The following is a 15,208-nucleotide window of genomic DNA, read 5'->3' on the forward strand; positions in this document are numbered from 1 at the left end:
CTGAATCTGCCCAACTGGCTGGGTGTCCTCTCTTACAGCTAACAAGTTAGTTGTTAACACAATAGGACATCTACATGTGCCTCTCAAGAACATTAAGCCTTGTGCCCAGTGTAGAGGGGGACTTCCCTCAGTGGTTGTTGATCACGCAGATAAAGTCTGCAGCCCAATGATAACAGCACTTCTTTCCTGCACCAGTGTCTATTCTCTTCTTCCCTTTGGCTAATTTCAGACGCTTCAAAGAAAGGTGTGTCATGAACAACTATTTTGGAATTGGACTAGATGCTAAAATTTCTCTGGAATTCAACACCAGAAGAGATGAACACCCAGGACAATACAAGTAAGGAAAAGAAACTCCCCTCCCTACATACAAACACACAATCACAATATACACATGTATTCCCACATCCCCTATCTTACAGACAAGAAACAGAAAGAGTCCATCCTTTGGAAGTAAAACACATTAGTCCCAAGGTTAGTCTAGTGGGCTATCTCGCCCCAAATATTGACCAGATCTGTGATGACGCTGCACTGGCATCCTGAACTTGGAGCTGCTTTCATAGTCTTGACCTGTGTTCAGCTAACTGTGTTACTGTTACTGAAAACAGATTACATTGACTCAGTTCAGCGAATTGCCTATCTCTGTTCTGTCTCCAAGAACTTGATGAGGTCCTAGTAGTGGTTTTAGGTCTGTTCTTGCTTGGCAAGGCTGCAAAGTATCAAAGATCGCCCTACTGGTTCTTAGTGTTCCTAACTTGGTTCCCCAGGACCTACTGATTTTACCCCATCTTGTTTGGTCTGCTTGGCACCTTCTGGTACTTTTGTACTACAGACATACACTAAGGCAGCCTCAGAGTTCTTGTGGTAAATTGAAATTACGAGTAAAAAGAAGCACACCCTCCACCCATCATCACCACCCCCTGCCCACCTGCCACCAGAACTTCTTTCTCGGAGCAGGCCTGGGCTGAGGAACAAGTACTTTATCAGATGTGTCTTGCAAATATTGCTTCCCAGTTGCTTGTCTTTTTTGTTATTATTGCTTGTCTTTTCATTTTTAACGGTCTCTTTTGAAATACAAAAGTTTTGAATTTTGATGAGTTCCAATTGATCAATTTTTTTTTTACAGACCATGCTTTTGATGCCATGTTTAAGAAATATTTGCCTAACCCAAGATCTTAAAAATTTGCTGTTTTCTTCTAAAATTTTTGGTTTTGCTCTTACATTTAAGTCTGTGATCTGTTTCGAGTTACTTTTTATGTATGGTATTAGGTAAGAATCTGAGTTCATCTTTTTGCACATGGATATACATTTACCACAGCACCACCTTTTAAAACTATCCTTTCCCCCAATGAATTGTGTTGGCACCTTTGTTGAAAATCAATTGACCCTAAATGTAAGGGTTGTTTTCCTAGACTCTCACCATGTTCCATTGATCTATGTGTCTATCCTGTGCAAGCACCACGCTGTCTTGATAACTGTAGCTTTATAGTAAGTTTTGAAATTGGGAGATGAAAGTCCTCCAACTTTGTTCTTTTTTCAGAATTGTTTTGGTAGTTCTAGGTATTTTGCATTTCCACATAACCAAACTCCAATTTTTAATAGATAAGGAAACTGAAGTGCCCAGAGAACTTATGGTTTAAAACAGAGTGCAAATAATTTTGTGCTATGTGCTAGCCTTCTTACATTTCAAAACCCATGCCCTGTGGTGGCTCATTTCTGTGGCTCTACTTTAAAAGCTCACAGTAAACTCTATCCAGCCTTTATAGTGATTGTTAAGTACCCTGCCTGTTTTTATCAGAGACTCTACAGTCAACAGGACATTGTCCTTCCCACCTCCACCACAGGTCTCCTGATATCCTTGCCTGTCCCATATTCTCTCCACTGGCTCCTACTCTACAGTCTTCCTAGTAAGCTTATTTCTATTCTGTAGCATTGAATTAAGTGTTTAACATACAGGTCTTGGAAATCCCTCCACTTTGCCAGAAAAGTTATGCTTCAAAGAAACTGCAGTCTAAGAGTTACATGTTTCAAATGAAATTGATTCCAAGTGGCTGAAATCTTGAGCTCCCAGAATGGTACTTGCCAGGGTAGCTGATGTGTACTAGCCAGTTATGCTCACAGCTTTTTATGAGCCTTACTTTCTAAATATAGCCTGTCTCTTCCAAGCCTGAACCAACATCAGAAGCAAGTAAAAGTGACAAATCAATGGGACGCTGATGCCTCAAGGAGACCCAGGAACCCACTGCAGCTGGTGTTCGCATAAGGATACCAGTTACACTATCCTAGCATTCCCTCTTGTGTCCAGTTACCATTAAACATGACTCCTCTCTATAAGAAGGCACTTGACGAATAAGATGGTGTCTCCTCTTACTTTTCTTCATCCACTTATCTTTATATTATTCACCCTCTGACTACCTTTCTCTACCTTTATCTCCCTGTAGTAGCCGCCTTAAGAACAAGATGTGGTATGGCCTTCTGGGAAGCAAGGAACTTTTTCAGCGCTCTTACAGGAAACTGGAAGAACGAGTGCACCTGGAGGTTAGTGGAAAAGAGGGTGATCCTTCCTGGGCATGAAGAAAGGAAATATCATGACCCTGGGAATCAACTTTCCTCTATATCCTTAGTTCTTCCCAAGCTTTAACTCTGATCCTCACTCATTGCTCATGGTAGGAAATCATGAAGATAGATTTCCATTTTATGGATAAGAAAATAATAGTATGAAGAGAAGACAGAGCCCTTCCCCCGTCTCTGTAAATGGCCCTTCACATTGGTATCTGAAGAGCCAGCCAATAAGAGCTACTCTTTTCTTTCAGTGTGATGGAGAAGCCGTCTCCTTGCCAAACCTGCAAGGCATTGTAGTGCTCAACATTACCAGCTATGCTGGAGGTGTCAACTTTTGGGGAAGCAGCACAGCTACCACAGTGAGTATGGAACAAGGAACAGGGAGGAAGAAAGGCTTGACCCCTCTAAAGTCTATCAGAAAGGAGAGTTGAACTGACTGGAGTGTAGGGGAAGAGGAGGTGGGCTGGGGACCTTTATTGGCAGCAGCTGTATGATGAGGTTTTTTTTTTTTTTTAAGGCAATTACCACCCCAGAGCACAAGAATCAACCAAAAACCTCAGGATCAGATAAATTCTTCGGTGTTGCCTGGACTTTGAACTTTCCATTCCTCACGTTTGAAAGATCCTTGAAAGGTTACCTAGGCCATGCCCTTTTCTCTAAGGAGGTCTGTCAATAAAATCTCCTGAGAAATTGGCCATGAATCCTTTCATCTGAGCTCACCCAAGAAGGCCATGAGACCAGTGGGACTGGCCTTGGGGATTTATGATGCTAGATTGGACAGGGAGAGAACCAGTTAAGAGTTGTGATCTCAAAAGGGACTGAGTTTTTATCTCAGTGCCCTTTTCCCAAGTTGGCTTCCTGACCTCATTCTTCTCCTTTTAATAATATAGTAGTTTCTCCACTCTTCATTAGCTAGAAAAATTCTCACCAGGAGCTTTCAAAGCATACCTGCTTGTGATAGGCAAGGTGTGGTTTCTCAAGGGTGAGATGTGTGACACAGTTCTTCCTCCTCAGGAATATGAGGCTCCTGCGATAGATGATGGGAAGCTAGAGGTAGTGGCAATCTTTGGTTCTGTACAGATGGCAATGTCCCGTATCATCAACCTGCATCATCATCGCATCGCCCAGGTAGGCACGGGCCTGGTGGGCACCAGAAGGGGTTTGAGCTCTGTGGCTACAATCCAGGATGTGGGGTAGTCTCAGGAATTAACCAGGTATAAGAATGACAGGGTGGAGGGAGCAGGTTATCTGGTGGGAAGCAAGGTACTGGCTGAAGTTGGAAACAGAGGTGGTAGGGACCAAAGGAGCAAAAAGCCCATAGCAAACATGTGTTTCCTCCCTGGGACAATCTGATTCACATTTTTGCCAGTCCTGTTCAGATACACATTTGGCCATGACTGTGAGATTATCAGATTGGTCTACAGTCGTTACCTCATTTTTCTCCCCCATTCTCCCTCCTCCTCTTCTCTGGCAGTGCCGTGAGGTGATGATAACCATCGATGGTGAAGAAGGTATCCCAGTGCAGGTGGATGGGGAGGCCTGGGTTCAGAGGCCAGGCCTTATCAAGATTAGATACAAGAACACTGCCCAGATGCTGACAAGAGATCGGGTAAGAAGGGAAAGGCTCATCTGGGGCTCCTACGTTGTCTCATCTATAGCTATCACTTGAGTACTGAATACTTCCAGTCAGGCAGAATTCCTTAAAGAGAGGTCTGCATGATACTTATCTCAGAGTCACCTTGGGTGCTTGTTAGAAATGCACATTCCTGGGCCCCACACAGGCCCACTGCATCAGAATGGAGATGGGTATTTCCTGGGAACTTGCATTTGCAGACAAGCTCCCTGAGACATTCTGATATACATAGACACTTGCAAAGCACTGTCCAAGAGAGTGAGACAAGAAGCTCCCTTCTGTAGTTTTCAACAAAGTTGTACTCCTCCCTCCACTGCACAGAGTTAAAGGCCTCAGGTGGTTATGGAGAAATCTGCTCCCTCAACAAGAGAGTCTTCATTGAATATGGTCTTTAGGTTCCTCTAAGGCGTCTTAAAATACTGCGTTCACAAATGTCACTCACCTCAGCTAAACCACCTAACGCTAGAAAGGAGCCATTATTAATCAGATGTTCAATGCTTAGAGGCTTTCTTCCACTCTGGCCTGTGGACAGTCCATAGACACAGCAATAGAGAAGGGATGCGATGTCTAGTTTATAAGCTACCTACTTTGTGTTGGGCACTTTACATATATTCTCTCAAGTAGGTCCTCTCAACGATCCTATGAGGTAGATACACTTATTCCCATTTTATAGGTGAGGAAAATGAGGACCAGAGAGGTTAAATACTTTGCTAAAGGTCACACAACTAGTCAATGACAGAAGCACAATTCAAAATTAAATGAGATATGTCTAGCTCTAAAATCCATCAGAATATATTGCCTAGATTTGGCAAAGAAGGGAGCTGAAAAGGGCTCCACTTTCTTATTGGTCATGATACCTACCTATAGGAGCTTCTGGAAGGCAGACATCTGTCTGATTCAAGTATGTTGTCCCAAGACTTGGCACGGTAACAGCAACAACGACAACAACAACAAAAAACTAAAACTGCTTAGTATGAAAGAGACATTGAATAAAATGTTGGACAGATGTATGGGTGTGGAGATAGGTGTATGGGGGAATGGATGAGGCCCTCTTTCCCCTTTCCCCACAGTACCCACAAATATCAGACTCACAGACAGATCTGTCACATGCCGTCTTAGCTACAGCAATCTTTAGGCTCTGCCACTGTCTTTATCACCAGGACTTTGAGAACTCAATGAAAATGTGGAAGTGCAAGCATTCTGAAATCCAGGCTGCCTCTCAACCCCAGCTGGACTCCCAGGAATCTCAAGATGGCCTCTCTGATGAGGAGTATGCCCAGATGCAGCACTTAGCTCAGCTTGCAGAAAACCTCATCAGCAGGTAAGTGGACTGGCCCAGATACAGGGCTGGGAATCCCAAGAAGAGATAGGGAGAAGAAGCCAACTTGTATCTATTGGCTACTGGAGAGCCTGGCCTCAGAAAGGAGTATTGCTCAGAGCTCTGAGGATTGACAGGGACTCTGACATTCTAGGTAGGAAATAGTCTTTGTGGTCAGCAGTAAGCCAGCTTGGACCTCTCCCATTAGGCCCAGAGATAAATTTTGATCTCCTCTTGCTGCCCCAGACCCAACAGGACTAAAAATGCTTATCCTTGCCCTTAAATATCAGGAGGGCCTTAGAGTTTCTGGAGTCAGCTCCTTCCTCTATTCTAGCCTCCCACTCTCCCAAAGCACCCAGTATCTAATTCTGGTGAGTCAAGGATGGACAAAAGTGAATACCTAGAGAAGAGTAGAAACATTTTCTGGCATAGGTGCCTCCCTAGAAATGAGAAGAAATAACAGGAGAGAGTAAAGAATACAATTTACCCTTAATCCCAACCCTCACCAGCACCTCAGGCCAGACATCCTTCAGAACTCTAGACTCATTTATCTGTCCTTGCTTTATTACAGACTTACTGACCTGAGTAAGGTCCACCAGCATGTGTCTGTCCTCATGGATTCTGTGAATGCCAGTGCTAACATACTGAATGATATATTTTACAACCAAGACAGTAGCAATGAGGCAGGTGCAGCTTCCTGCACTCCCATTGAGGTAAGGGGGGAAGGGGCAGATGAAGGAAAGGAGTCAAACCAAATAGGAAAGGGAAGGAAGGGGAGCTGGAGGCTGGGTAGAGAAACTGGGCAAATGACATGGCAGGAAACTGATGGATAGAGTAGAGGGGGAGGCAGATATTGTTTGACTTGTTACTGGGAGAATGGTTGCTGGGAGAATGGTTGCTGGTCCAGAGTGGTTACTGGGAGAATCCCATAGCAGATTTCATCAGCCTGATAGCTATCTACCACACTGGCCTCAAGGAGAAATAGCCTGAGAATGGAGAGGAACTTGGCTTAGGCCCTTCCTCATTCCAGGAGGATCCCTATATAACCTGTTAAGGTGACACTTGTCATTGAAACTTGTGCTCCAGGCTGCCTTGGTTTTCCTCTTGAGGGGAAGGTCTAGATTAGATTCTTGATGTTAAATGTGCCATCCTGTGACTTTACCCACTGGCAGAAGATTTTTAAGTGATGCTTTTATAAAGTAACTTTAGTGCTAGGCAAACAATACAAAAGGGCCACATACAGGGTCAGGGCCTCCTAAAATGTAGGTTACCTATTTATTTGGGGCCGGATCTTAGTTGGAAGAGGCCTGGAGCTCCAGGCCTGGAGTTTCAAGAAGACAGATGGTTAGGCCTAACTTCATGTACCATGGGAAAGGTGGCTTCAGCCTAGTGGCAACAAGTGGCCTCAAACTTACTATCTGGTTTGCATATTCCCTGTTTCCCTATACCCATAGCACTCAATCAGTGATGTCAAATGCCAAGTTGTGCTGTGCCACAGCATACAACACACCAATACAGCTGTACTGGTAGTTGATAGCTGGCATCAGTTTTGACTGGTTGGTGCCCATGCTGAACTACTAGTTGTACTATATTGTGAATATTACTTTTTCACTTATAGCCACATCCTACTAGCCTGCTCCTACCCTCCCACAGAGAAGCCAGCTGCATGCTTACTAACCAACAACTCCTCTGTCTTTGTCCTTTCCCTTCCTTTCTTTTCCTTTCTTCTCCTCTCAGACTCTAACCAGAAATGACGCAGTAGATGTTACATTTAGTCTTAAAGGGCTCTACGATGACACCAAAGCTTTCCTGGATGAAAACTTGGTGAGTGGATGGGGTTGGAACAGGGAGGGCAAAGTATCCCATCTGAATTTGGTCACAGCCTGTGCTTGGTTCTAGAGCATTGGAAGACATGTAGGAGCATTTTGGCCAGGTGCTTACCTGGCAGTCCCTGCTGTGTCATCTTCACCCAGAGTTGTCATTGATCGTGTCACTTTATAAGTTATGCGAATCTATAGGGACTACCATATTCTTGAAGAAAAGTCTATCTCCTTTGGCAAATGTCTCTTGGGTCCAGACTAGGCCAAACAAAAGCAGCGTTTTCTCATCATACCTCATATAGTTTCAGTAGAAAAGGGTGAGCTCTTTTGAGCTGCTCTGCATCTCCCAAGTTTCCACATACGTCTCTCACCATGTGGAAAGACAGTAAGGAATAGTGGGAAAAGTTGGGGGTCTCTGAGTTCAAATCCCAAATCTGCCCATTACTAGATATATTAGTTTCCTAAGGCTGCTGTAACAAAGTACTAAAACCTGGGTGACTTAGGACAACAGAACTTTATTGTCTCACAGTTCTGTAGGCTAGAAGCCTGAAATCAAGGTGTCAGCAGGGCCATGTTCCTTCTGAAACCTGTAGGGAAATCCTTCCTTGCCTCTTCCTAGCTTCTGGTGACTTGCTGGCAATCTTTGCTGTGTTCCTTGGCTTGTAGATGCATTACTCCAATCCTCCATATTCACATGGTGCTCTCCCTGTGTCTCTCTGTCTTCCCATGGCCATCTCCTTAAAGGATACCAGTCTTACCGGATCAGGGCCCACCCTACTCCAGAGTCCAGACCAGACCAATGATCCCATCTTAATAATTACATGTGCAATGACCCTATTTCCAAAAAATTGAGGTACTGAGGGTTAGGATTTCAAGATATCTTTTTGGAGGGGACACAAATGAATCCATAACAGTAGGTACGTGAGGTAACTTCACCTCTCTGGGTCTCAGTTTCCCTACCTACAAAATAGGAATTAAAATCTCTACCTATCCAGGTTGTTGTGAGGATTAAACAAACTACTGTATATTATGTGCCTAGCTCTTCCTAGCAGCTTGACAGATGGTAGATTTTATTAGTGTTAGGGAAAATGGACTGAGGCTCAGTTTTTGAGCTACAGGAAGAGTTGCTGTTTCTCATAATGCAAAGCCCATAGGCACACCTGGTGAGTGTGCTTTAATGAGTCAACTGATCATGGCCACTCCACTTTGAGGTTTGCTGCTAAGGCCCCTAGGAAGGTACCGTTCTTGCCTCTCATCTAATTAAGGTTTATTTGAAGAGGGGCCTCTGAGTTGATTTTTGCAAGAAGTGCAGCCACTTCCCCTTTTCCATTTGCACATCTAACTGGCACACTGCACAGGTGGAAGAGTGGTTAAGGCAGTCAGGCCAGGCTGTCCCAGCATCTGAGCCCCAGGCTAGAGTCCTTCAGCCTTCAGCGACAGCAACAGAAGTACCTTCTATATATAGGCAGAGCTAAATGGCCTTGCCAATTTGGGCAGCAGGAAATATGGAAGCTTAGCCTCTTATTGCCACTCAGGGTTTCTTGAGGCTCATGGGCTCATGAAAATTGGTTTGTGCCAGCCAACAACCCAAATTGAGCACATATCATACTTAATATAGAACCTGGTAAGGACCCCCCCACACACATACACACATCCAAATGAGACCTGGGTGCAAACAGCTGCTAAGAATGACCATGTATCTCCAGAAAGGCCATATCATAGAGGTGGCATGGATGTAAGGCTTATTTCATTTGTTTAAATTTATTTTTATTTTATTTATTTACTTCGGCTGCATTGAGTCTTTGTTGCTGCATGCAAGCTTTCTCTAGTTGTGGCGAGTGGGGGCTACTCTTCATTACGGTGCACAGGCTTCTCATTGCGGTGGCTTCTCTTCTTGTGGAGCATGGGCTCTAGGCATGCAGCCTTCAGTAGTTGCAGCATGCAGCCTTAGTAGTTGTGGCACACAGTCTTAGTTGCTCCGCGGCTTGTGGGATCTTCCCAGACCGGGGCTCGAACCCGTGTCCCCTGCATTGGCAGGCGGATTCTTAACCACTGCACCACCGGGGAAGTCCAGGCTTATTTCATTTGAATGTTGTTATTCCTCCCCTTGAAGGAGGAGAACAGTCAGTGTTGGGGGAGGGATGTAGCCTTTTTTTTTTTTTTTTTTTTTTGCGGTACACGGGCCTCTCACTGTTGTGGCCTCTCCCGTTGTGGAGCACAGGCTCTGGACGTGCAGGCTCATCAGCCATGGCTCATGGGCCCAGCCGCTCCGCGGCATGTGGGATCTTCCCGGACCGGGGCACGAACCCGTGTCCCCTGCATCGGCAGGCGGACTCTCAACCACTGCGCCACCAGGGAAGCCCGGGATGTAGCCTTTTGATGAAGAAAATCCCACCCAGTAACTCCCACTTCCCTTATGTGGCAAACTGGCTTAGTGATGTGTTAGAACAGAAACCAGGAAGTGAGTAACGAAGTCCCCTGAGTCAGTTTGCACATTTATCTCAGAGAAGAGTCCTGAACAAGGTCTCTATTGAAGCCAGAAGGACAAGAGAACAGAGCATAAGATTCAGGCCCAACCATATACTATTTTTCAGAGCCCGAGTCTCTAGGTGCCAAATAGGAAGTCATTAGGAAGCCATTTTATTCCTCTTCTATTATGATTAGGAATTATTTTCTAAGACCCCAATTCCTCTTTCTTCTCTGTGGCTTTGGGTTTGACTATCAAATCCCTTTTGAGCACTGCTGGTAAGTATGCCCCTAAGAATCCCTGCCCCTTTCCCCCTTACCTTGAAGTGATGGCCATTTCTACTTGATACCGCTGTTCCCCATCCTACCACCATGTACACACACGTGTCCTGTGCATCTGGGCTACTCCGTACTGTCCTAAATCATTCATTGTAAAGCAAAAGCACGAGATTATTTGTCAACATGACTTGTTCCACTCTCATATCCCATCCTGATTGGTCATAACCTCCAATCCCATCCCTCGCTCATTCACCTGTCACCCATTTGTGACAGACAGCAGGGTTCCACTTAAGGCTGGCCCATGCACAGCAAGAAGCTACATAAGTGCCAGACTGAAAGTAGAGCACATGCCAGAGAGGAGAGCTGAAGCCAAAGTAGGTGGGCTGGAAAGTGTGTCAGAGCTGATGATATCAGCATGCATCTGTTCTCCCAGCTCACTATTTAATGGAACATGAACTATCTCATTTATGTTGTTGGTTTAGAACTTGGTTCTTCTGAGTTGGAGATGGTCCCAGAATAATCTATTTTAACTCTCCCATGGAGCATACAGAGTTCATCCTGTGGGTGCTGGGGATTACGAGGGAATGCTTGAGCTTTGTTTCCTAAACCCATGGGACAAGCCATCATTCACTAAGAGTGAATAGCTAGGGGCTAAAAGCACAGCCTGGGGCGGCAGACCCTCTTTGCCAGGAAGGGAAATTTTGAGCCAATCTCTCTCTAGCCCTCCCCTTGCTTCACAAAGCAGCCTTTAAATTATGGTAACTGTGTAATAAAGATTCCCCCCACCCCAGCATCTGGCCACCCCACATACCCTTTCTGGGATGGTGTGGTATAGAGGGTAGGCTATAGAGTTGAATAGATCTGGGTTTCTGTCTAGTCATGTGATCTTGAGCACTAAACTTCTTTGAGTCTGTTTTCCCACCTATAAAATGAGAACAATAGTACTTTGTAAGGTATTATCAAGCTATTGGGAAGATGGAATGAAACTATGTATGCACAGTGCCTGGCATATAGTATTTGCTCAAAAATTGGTAGCTATCATTAGGGGGGCACTTAGGTGTCTCCAGGGGCTTGAGGGTCAAGGGTAGGACCCTTATCCTGGACCCTAAGCTGTAGGGGTACAACTTCAGCATTAATTGATAGTGGTCAAAGGGCCTCCCCGCTTGCCAAACTGTGAGCATGCCAAGCCCTAAGGAAAGCATCACTGTCTGGTTGTCTCCTGGATCTCCCTATTGAGAAAGTAAAGAGCTGGCTATACTTTCCACCGACACCATGAGCCAAAGGAGATATAAGTTGGCACCCTGTGGTCTCATGGCCACTAGCAGGGACTGGGAGTTGGGGAGAAGGCAAGAGTCTATGAAGGTAGGGTGCTAAGCGTTGGATACTCACTCTTTTTCCTGTCTTCACCAGCTGAGAAATGCTGAGTATGTGGCCACACTGCAAACTTCCCTGGATGCCATGAATAAGGAGTTTGAAAAGCTATCTGAGATTGACTGGATGAATTCAATCCTTTCTCCAGAGGTATGTGACCTGTGGATTGGGAAATAAAGGGGAAGAGGGATTCTTCCTTGGTGCTTTGCCTTCCAGTGTGGGCCAGGACACAGTGACTGATGTAGCATAGGGAGGCCAGTGGTGGCTTTCAGCTTGAGTTCAATGGAGCCTCCTCCTCCCATCTCCTCACCATAAGTATACAGGACAAGGCAGAAGGCACACTGAAAAACTAGATGACCATGAGAACATAACCAGAAAGAAGAACCACTCTGTATCAGAAGATTGGGAAAGAATAAGCAAGAATGGTCTTTTTCTGTGCCGTTCTCCTGGCTGCAATTCCCCTCCCCTGCTCAGTACCTGCTGCTGGGACTGAATTTTGTCTGGTACATACCATTATGGCCAATACCAGGTGTTTACAGCCAACATCTGTTCTAAATGGTTGGTGCCCAGGCCATACTGGTGGTTAAATATACCAAATATCACCTCTCCTTGCTGCTTTCTGCCCCTCCCACTCTGGGAGGAAAGTAGGCTATCTCAATGCTTTCCCCTAGCAGGTGTGTGGCTTAAAAGAAAATCAAGCATGGCAGCTGTAGCTATAATATAGCTGTGGGGATGTCATCATTTTTTGACAATTCTGAGTGCTCTCCTGAGATTGAAAAATAGTCCCATTTCATAAATCAAATGACTCAAAGATGTCCACCTACCACCAGGTAAATTATACCTTTTATGGTCTGACAGGGTTTTTCTTTAAATTTCTCCACCATGGAACTGCTCACTTCAACCTGTAGGAATACTTGGTTCTCCTACTCATTATGCCTGTTTTCTGTCTTCATACACCAGTTATATGCATGTGAGCAAGCCATACAAGCATGTTTGGACTAGTGCAGCAATTGGGCTACCATTTAAGAGAAAAAGCCATAGGCAAATTCAGGTCTTAAAGGATTTAATAACTTTCTCATATGCCTTTGCTGCTCTTGACCAGTAGCCCCCTGGGGAAGAAAAACATGCTGTTATGCAGAAAAGGAAGCACACTCTTGTAGCACCCCGTTCCTACTCAGTTCAGCTATCTTGCACCAAGCTCCTGACCTAGGCAAACAGACTGGATATTGAGAGAAATGAAGCAAACAGTCCATGCTCTGAGGTCTCAATATGGGAGTCTGCCTGGCCTGGGCATAATCTCTTTTCTGGACTTCAGCATTTCCATAAAGATGAAGAAGTGAGGCTCTAAAGAAGGGCAGAGTAGGTTGAAAGAAAGACAAGAAGATGCTGCTCATTCACTTGATACCAAACTTGCTCACCTTATGGCCACAGAAGGTGCAGATCCACTTTGGTGGGGAAAAGCAGAAGGAGAGTCAATTATTTATTGGACTTTCCAAAGCTTTGGTTCCAAGGGAAGGTCCTGTGCCCTTCCTTTAGGTTTCTTCTGAAAGGCAATTCAGAAGAGCATTTATTAATATGAGATCATTTATTAAAGCATTTAGCAAAGTACCTGGCACAGAGTAGGATCTTGGTAAAGATCAGATGCCTTCTAGGGCACAAGACTAGTGAGTAGGGGTATCTCCCATACCTGGATAGATAGCAGATCTGCCTGCGTCTTGCAGCATCCTTGTTCACCACCTTGCCAGGCCTCTAGGAATTGTTTCTATTAGGCAACTAACATTTTGACCTTCCTCTTGTTGTGGTTTGCCAGGAAAAGTCTTCAGATACTGACAATAGAAGCCTCGGATTGAAAGTTAAGTTCCCCAAATTGGGAAAGAAGAAGCCAGAAGAGGAAGACAAACCTAAATCAGGCCAAGGCATCCAGGGCTTTATTGGTAAGTTTCTCCCACAGGCATTGAGGTCATAAAGAATTCCCCAGCAGCCTGGGTACTTCCCAAAGACCTGAAGCTCACATTAGAAATGTGCACGGGTATGGTGGTGATGGAGGAGGTGGCCGGCTGGGAGCCAACCTTAGGGGATGCCAAGCAGTCTCTTGGACAAGGTGTGAGTTAGAAAGTGATATGGAGGGAATTCCCTGGCTGTCCAGTGGTTAGGACTCCACGGTTCCACTGCAGGGTCACAGGTTCGATCACTGGTTGGGGAACTAAGATCCCGAGAACCTGAGAGGCAACCTTGCTTTGTGATCTCTGTGATATAAACAGCTGAAGAGAAAAATGAGAACAGCCAGTTACCTTTCTGCTTGACCCATTCCTTTCCTCAGTGGATAAAGTATGGCAAAACAGTCATATTTAGATCTATTTCCCAGTCAAATACAACTACAAGCTTTTGGTCCTGCTCCAGAAAGCACTATTATTTGAGATGGGTTGCGGGTGTCAGTGCTGGGCACCTACAGGGTCAGGAACAGGTTCCACGACCTATCTAAACACTCTTATTCTTTATCTGTTATAGTAAATCCCTGGAAATGCAAAATTTGTTTCATTATTTGAATTTTGGTTCCACCCCTTCTTCAGAATTGGACTTAAATGTTCTTGATATATCAGTGGGGCTCAAAAGAAGGTTCCCTTAGAATTGTCGGCTATGCCAATTCTGATGTCAATGGTCTCTCCTAAATTCTGAGCCTAGATGACCTGGAAGCTTGAGAGAGATGACCATAGTGGACATGGGGGGAAAGGGATGGAGGGTGGCAGTTTGTTTTGTTTTTTGAGGAACTGAGACTTCATACAGATGCCAAGAGAGAATCTCCTGGACCAAGTTATGTTTGGTCCAACTGGTTTGAGTCCCTAAGAATCTGCCAGTTGGGAGACCCATGGTGCTTGAGAGTCTTTCTGAAGTCTCTGAAAGGGTCAATAGCAGTTTCATGGATTATCAGGTTCTGAGAACTCATCCCATTTGTGTTTGGCTTGCATGACATCAGCTGGTTTTCTAAGATGGTTTAAAAATGGTTGGTACAATAGGAACAAACCAGTCTGTCTCCTAAAGGACTCTTTGTTTGCTCTCTTTAGCGTCCGTAAATTTAGGCATCTGGCAATGTGCTAACCTCATTATTTCTATACTTGCTTTTTTTTCTATAAAGGAAATTTGTGGCACCGCAGACATCATGAAGATGAAGCAAAAGATGATGATCCTCCAACACCATCAGGATCTCAACTATAACCCTTGAAAGCTGGAAGGAGAACTCACAACATTTAGGATTCTACTAAAAACTCTTGAAACCTCAGTACAGGCTAGACTAAATTATTTCAGAACAAACATGAGCACCACCAAGAAAGATCCTCCAATTCTTTACACTAATACATTTTTTTCCTGGACTCAATCAGGTCTCCTTAGAGGTTTACATTTTCTCATTGGCCAAAGATTCTTGTTCCGAGTTGTCTTGTTCAGTTCTCCTTCTCTTCGTGCATCTTGAGCAACTACAGTATTTAATTGAACTAAGCTTTTTGTGAATGGCCTGGGATCTACAAAAGATTCAAGGGAGTTCACCTTTTCAGGGAGTTGGGGAATGTTTTTCTCTGACTGGCAGAGAAACTGTTGATGCTAGGGAATGAATGAAAGAAATACTCTCAGGGAGATGAGGAGTGGGGTCAGGACAGCCAGGCTTGGTGGTGTTTCTCCCCCAATCCCTGTCAATTGCAACTTGCGACTTCAGAAGGTCTCTCCTAGTTGGCCTATTAAGATGAGAACTAGGTCCTGGGGGCTTGTCCA

At 44.8% G+C, this 15,208-nt stretch overlaps 1 protein-coding gene across 1 annotated transcript in view; it reads left to right on the forward strand.

Moving 5' to 3' along the window:
* The window catches only part of DGKK (diacylglycerol kinase kappa), a 160,458-nt gene extending 145,609 nt beyond the window's left edge, over positions 1-14,849 (forward strand). The window contains exons 18-28 of the mRNA XM_089904546.1: positions 230-337; positions 2,439-2,535; positions 2,811-2,918; positions 3,574-3,687; positions 4,034-4,168; positions 5,353-5,513; positions 6,082-6,223; positions 7,248-7,334; positions 11,486-11,596; positions 13,257-13,380; positions 14,580-14,849. Coding sequence (XP_089760672.1) covers positions 230-337; positions 2,439-2,535; positions 2,811-2,918; positions 3,574-3,687; positions 4,034-4,168; positions 5,353-5,513; positions 6,082-6,223; positions 7,248-7,334; positions 11,486-11,596; positions 13,257-13,380; positions 14,580-14,659 — 1,267 coding nt within the window. The 3' untranslated portion in view covers positions 14,660-14,849. The remainder of the gene's footprint in view (positions 1-229; positions 338-2,438; positions 2,536-2,810; positions 2,919-3,573; positions 3,688-4,033; positions 4,169-5,352; positions 5,514-6,081; positions 6,224-7,247; positions 7,335-11,485; positions 11,597-13,256; positions 13,381-14,579) is intronic.
* Positions 14,850-15,208: the final 359 nt, after the last annotated feature.

This window comes from Delphinapterus leucas, chromosome X (genome assembly GCF_059928025.1).
Source record: "Delphinapterus leucas isolate spDelLeu-1000000601 "Yukka" chromosome X, BTC_Dleu_Yukka2, whole genome shotgun sequence".
NCBI classification, from domain to species: domain Eukaryota; kingdom Metazoa; phylum Chordata; class Mammalia; order Artiodactyla; family Monodontidae; genus Delphinapterus; species Delphinapterus leucas.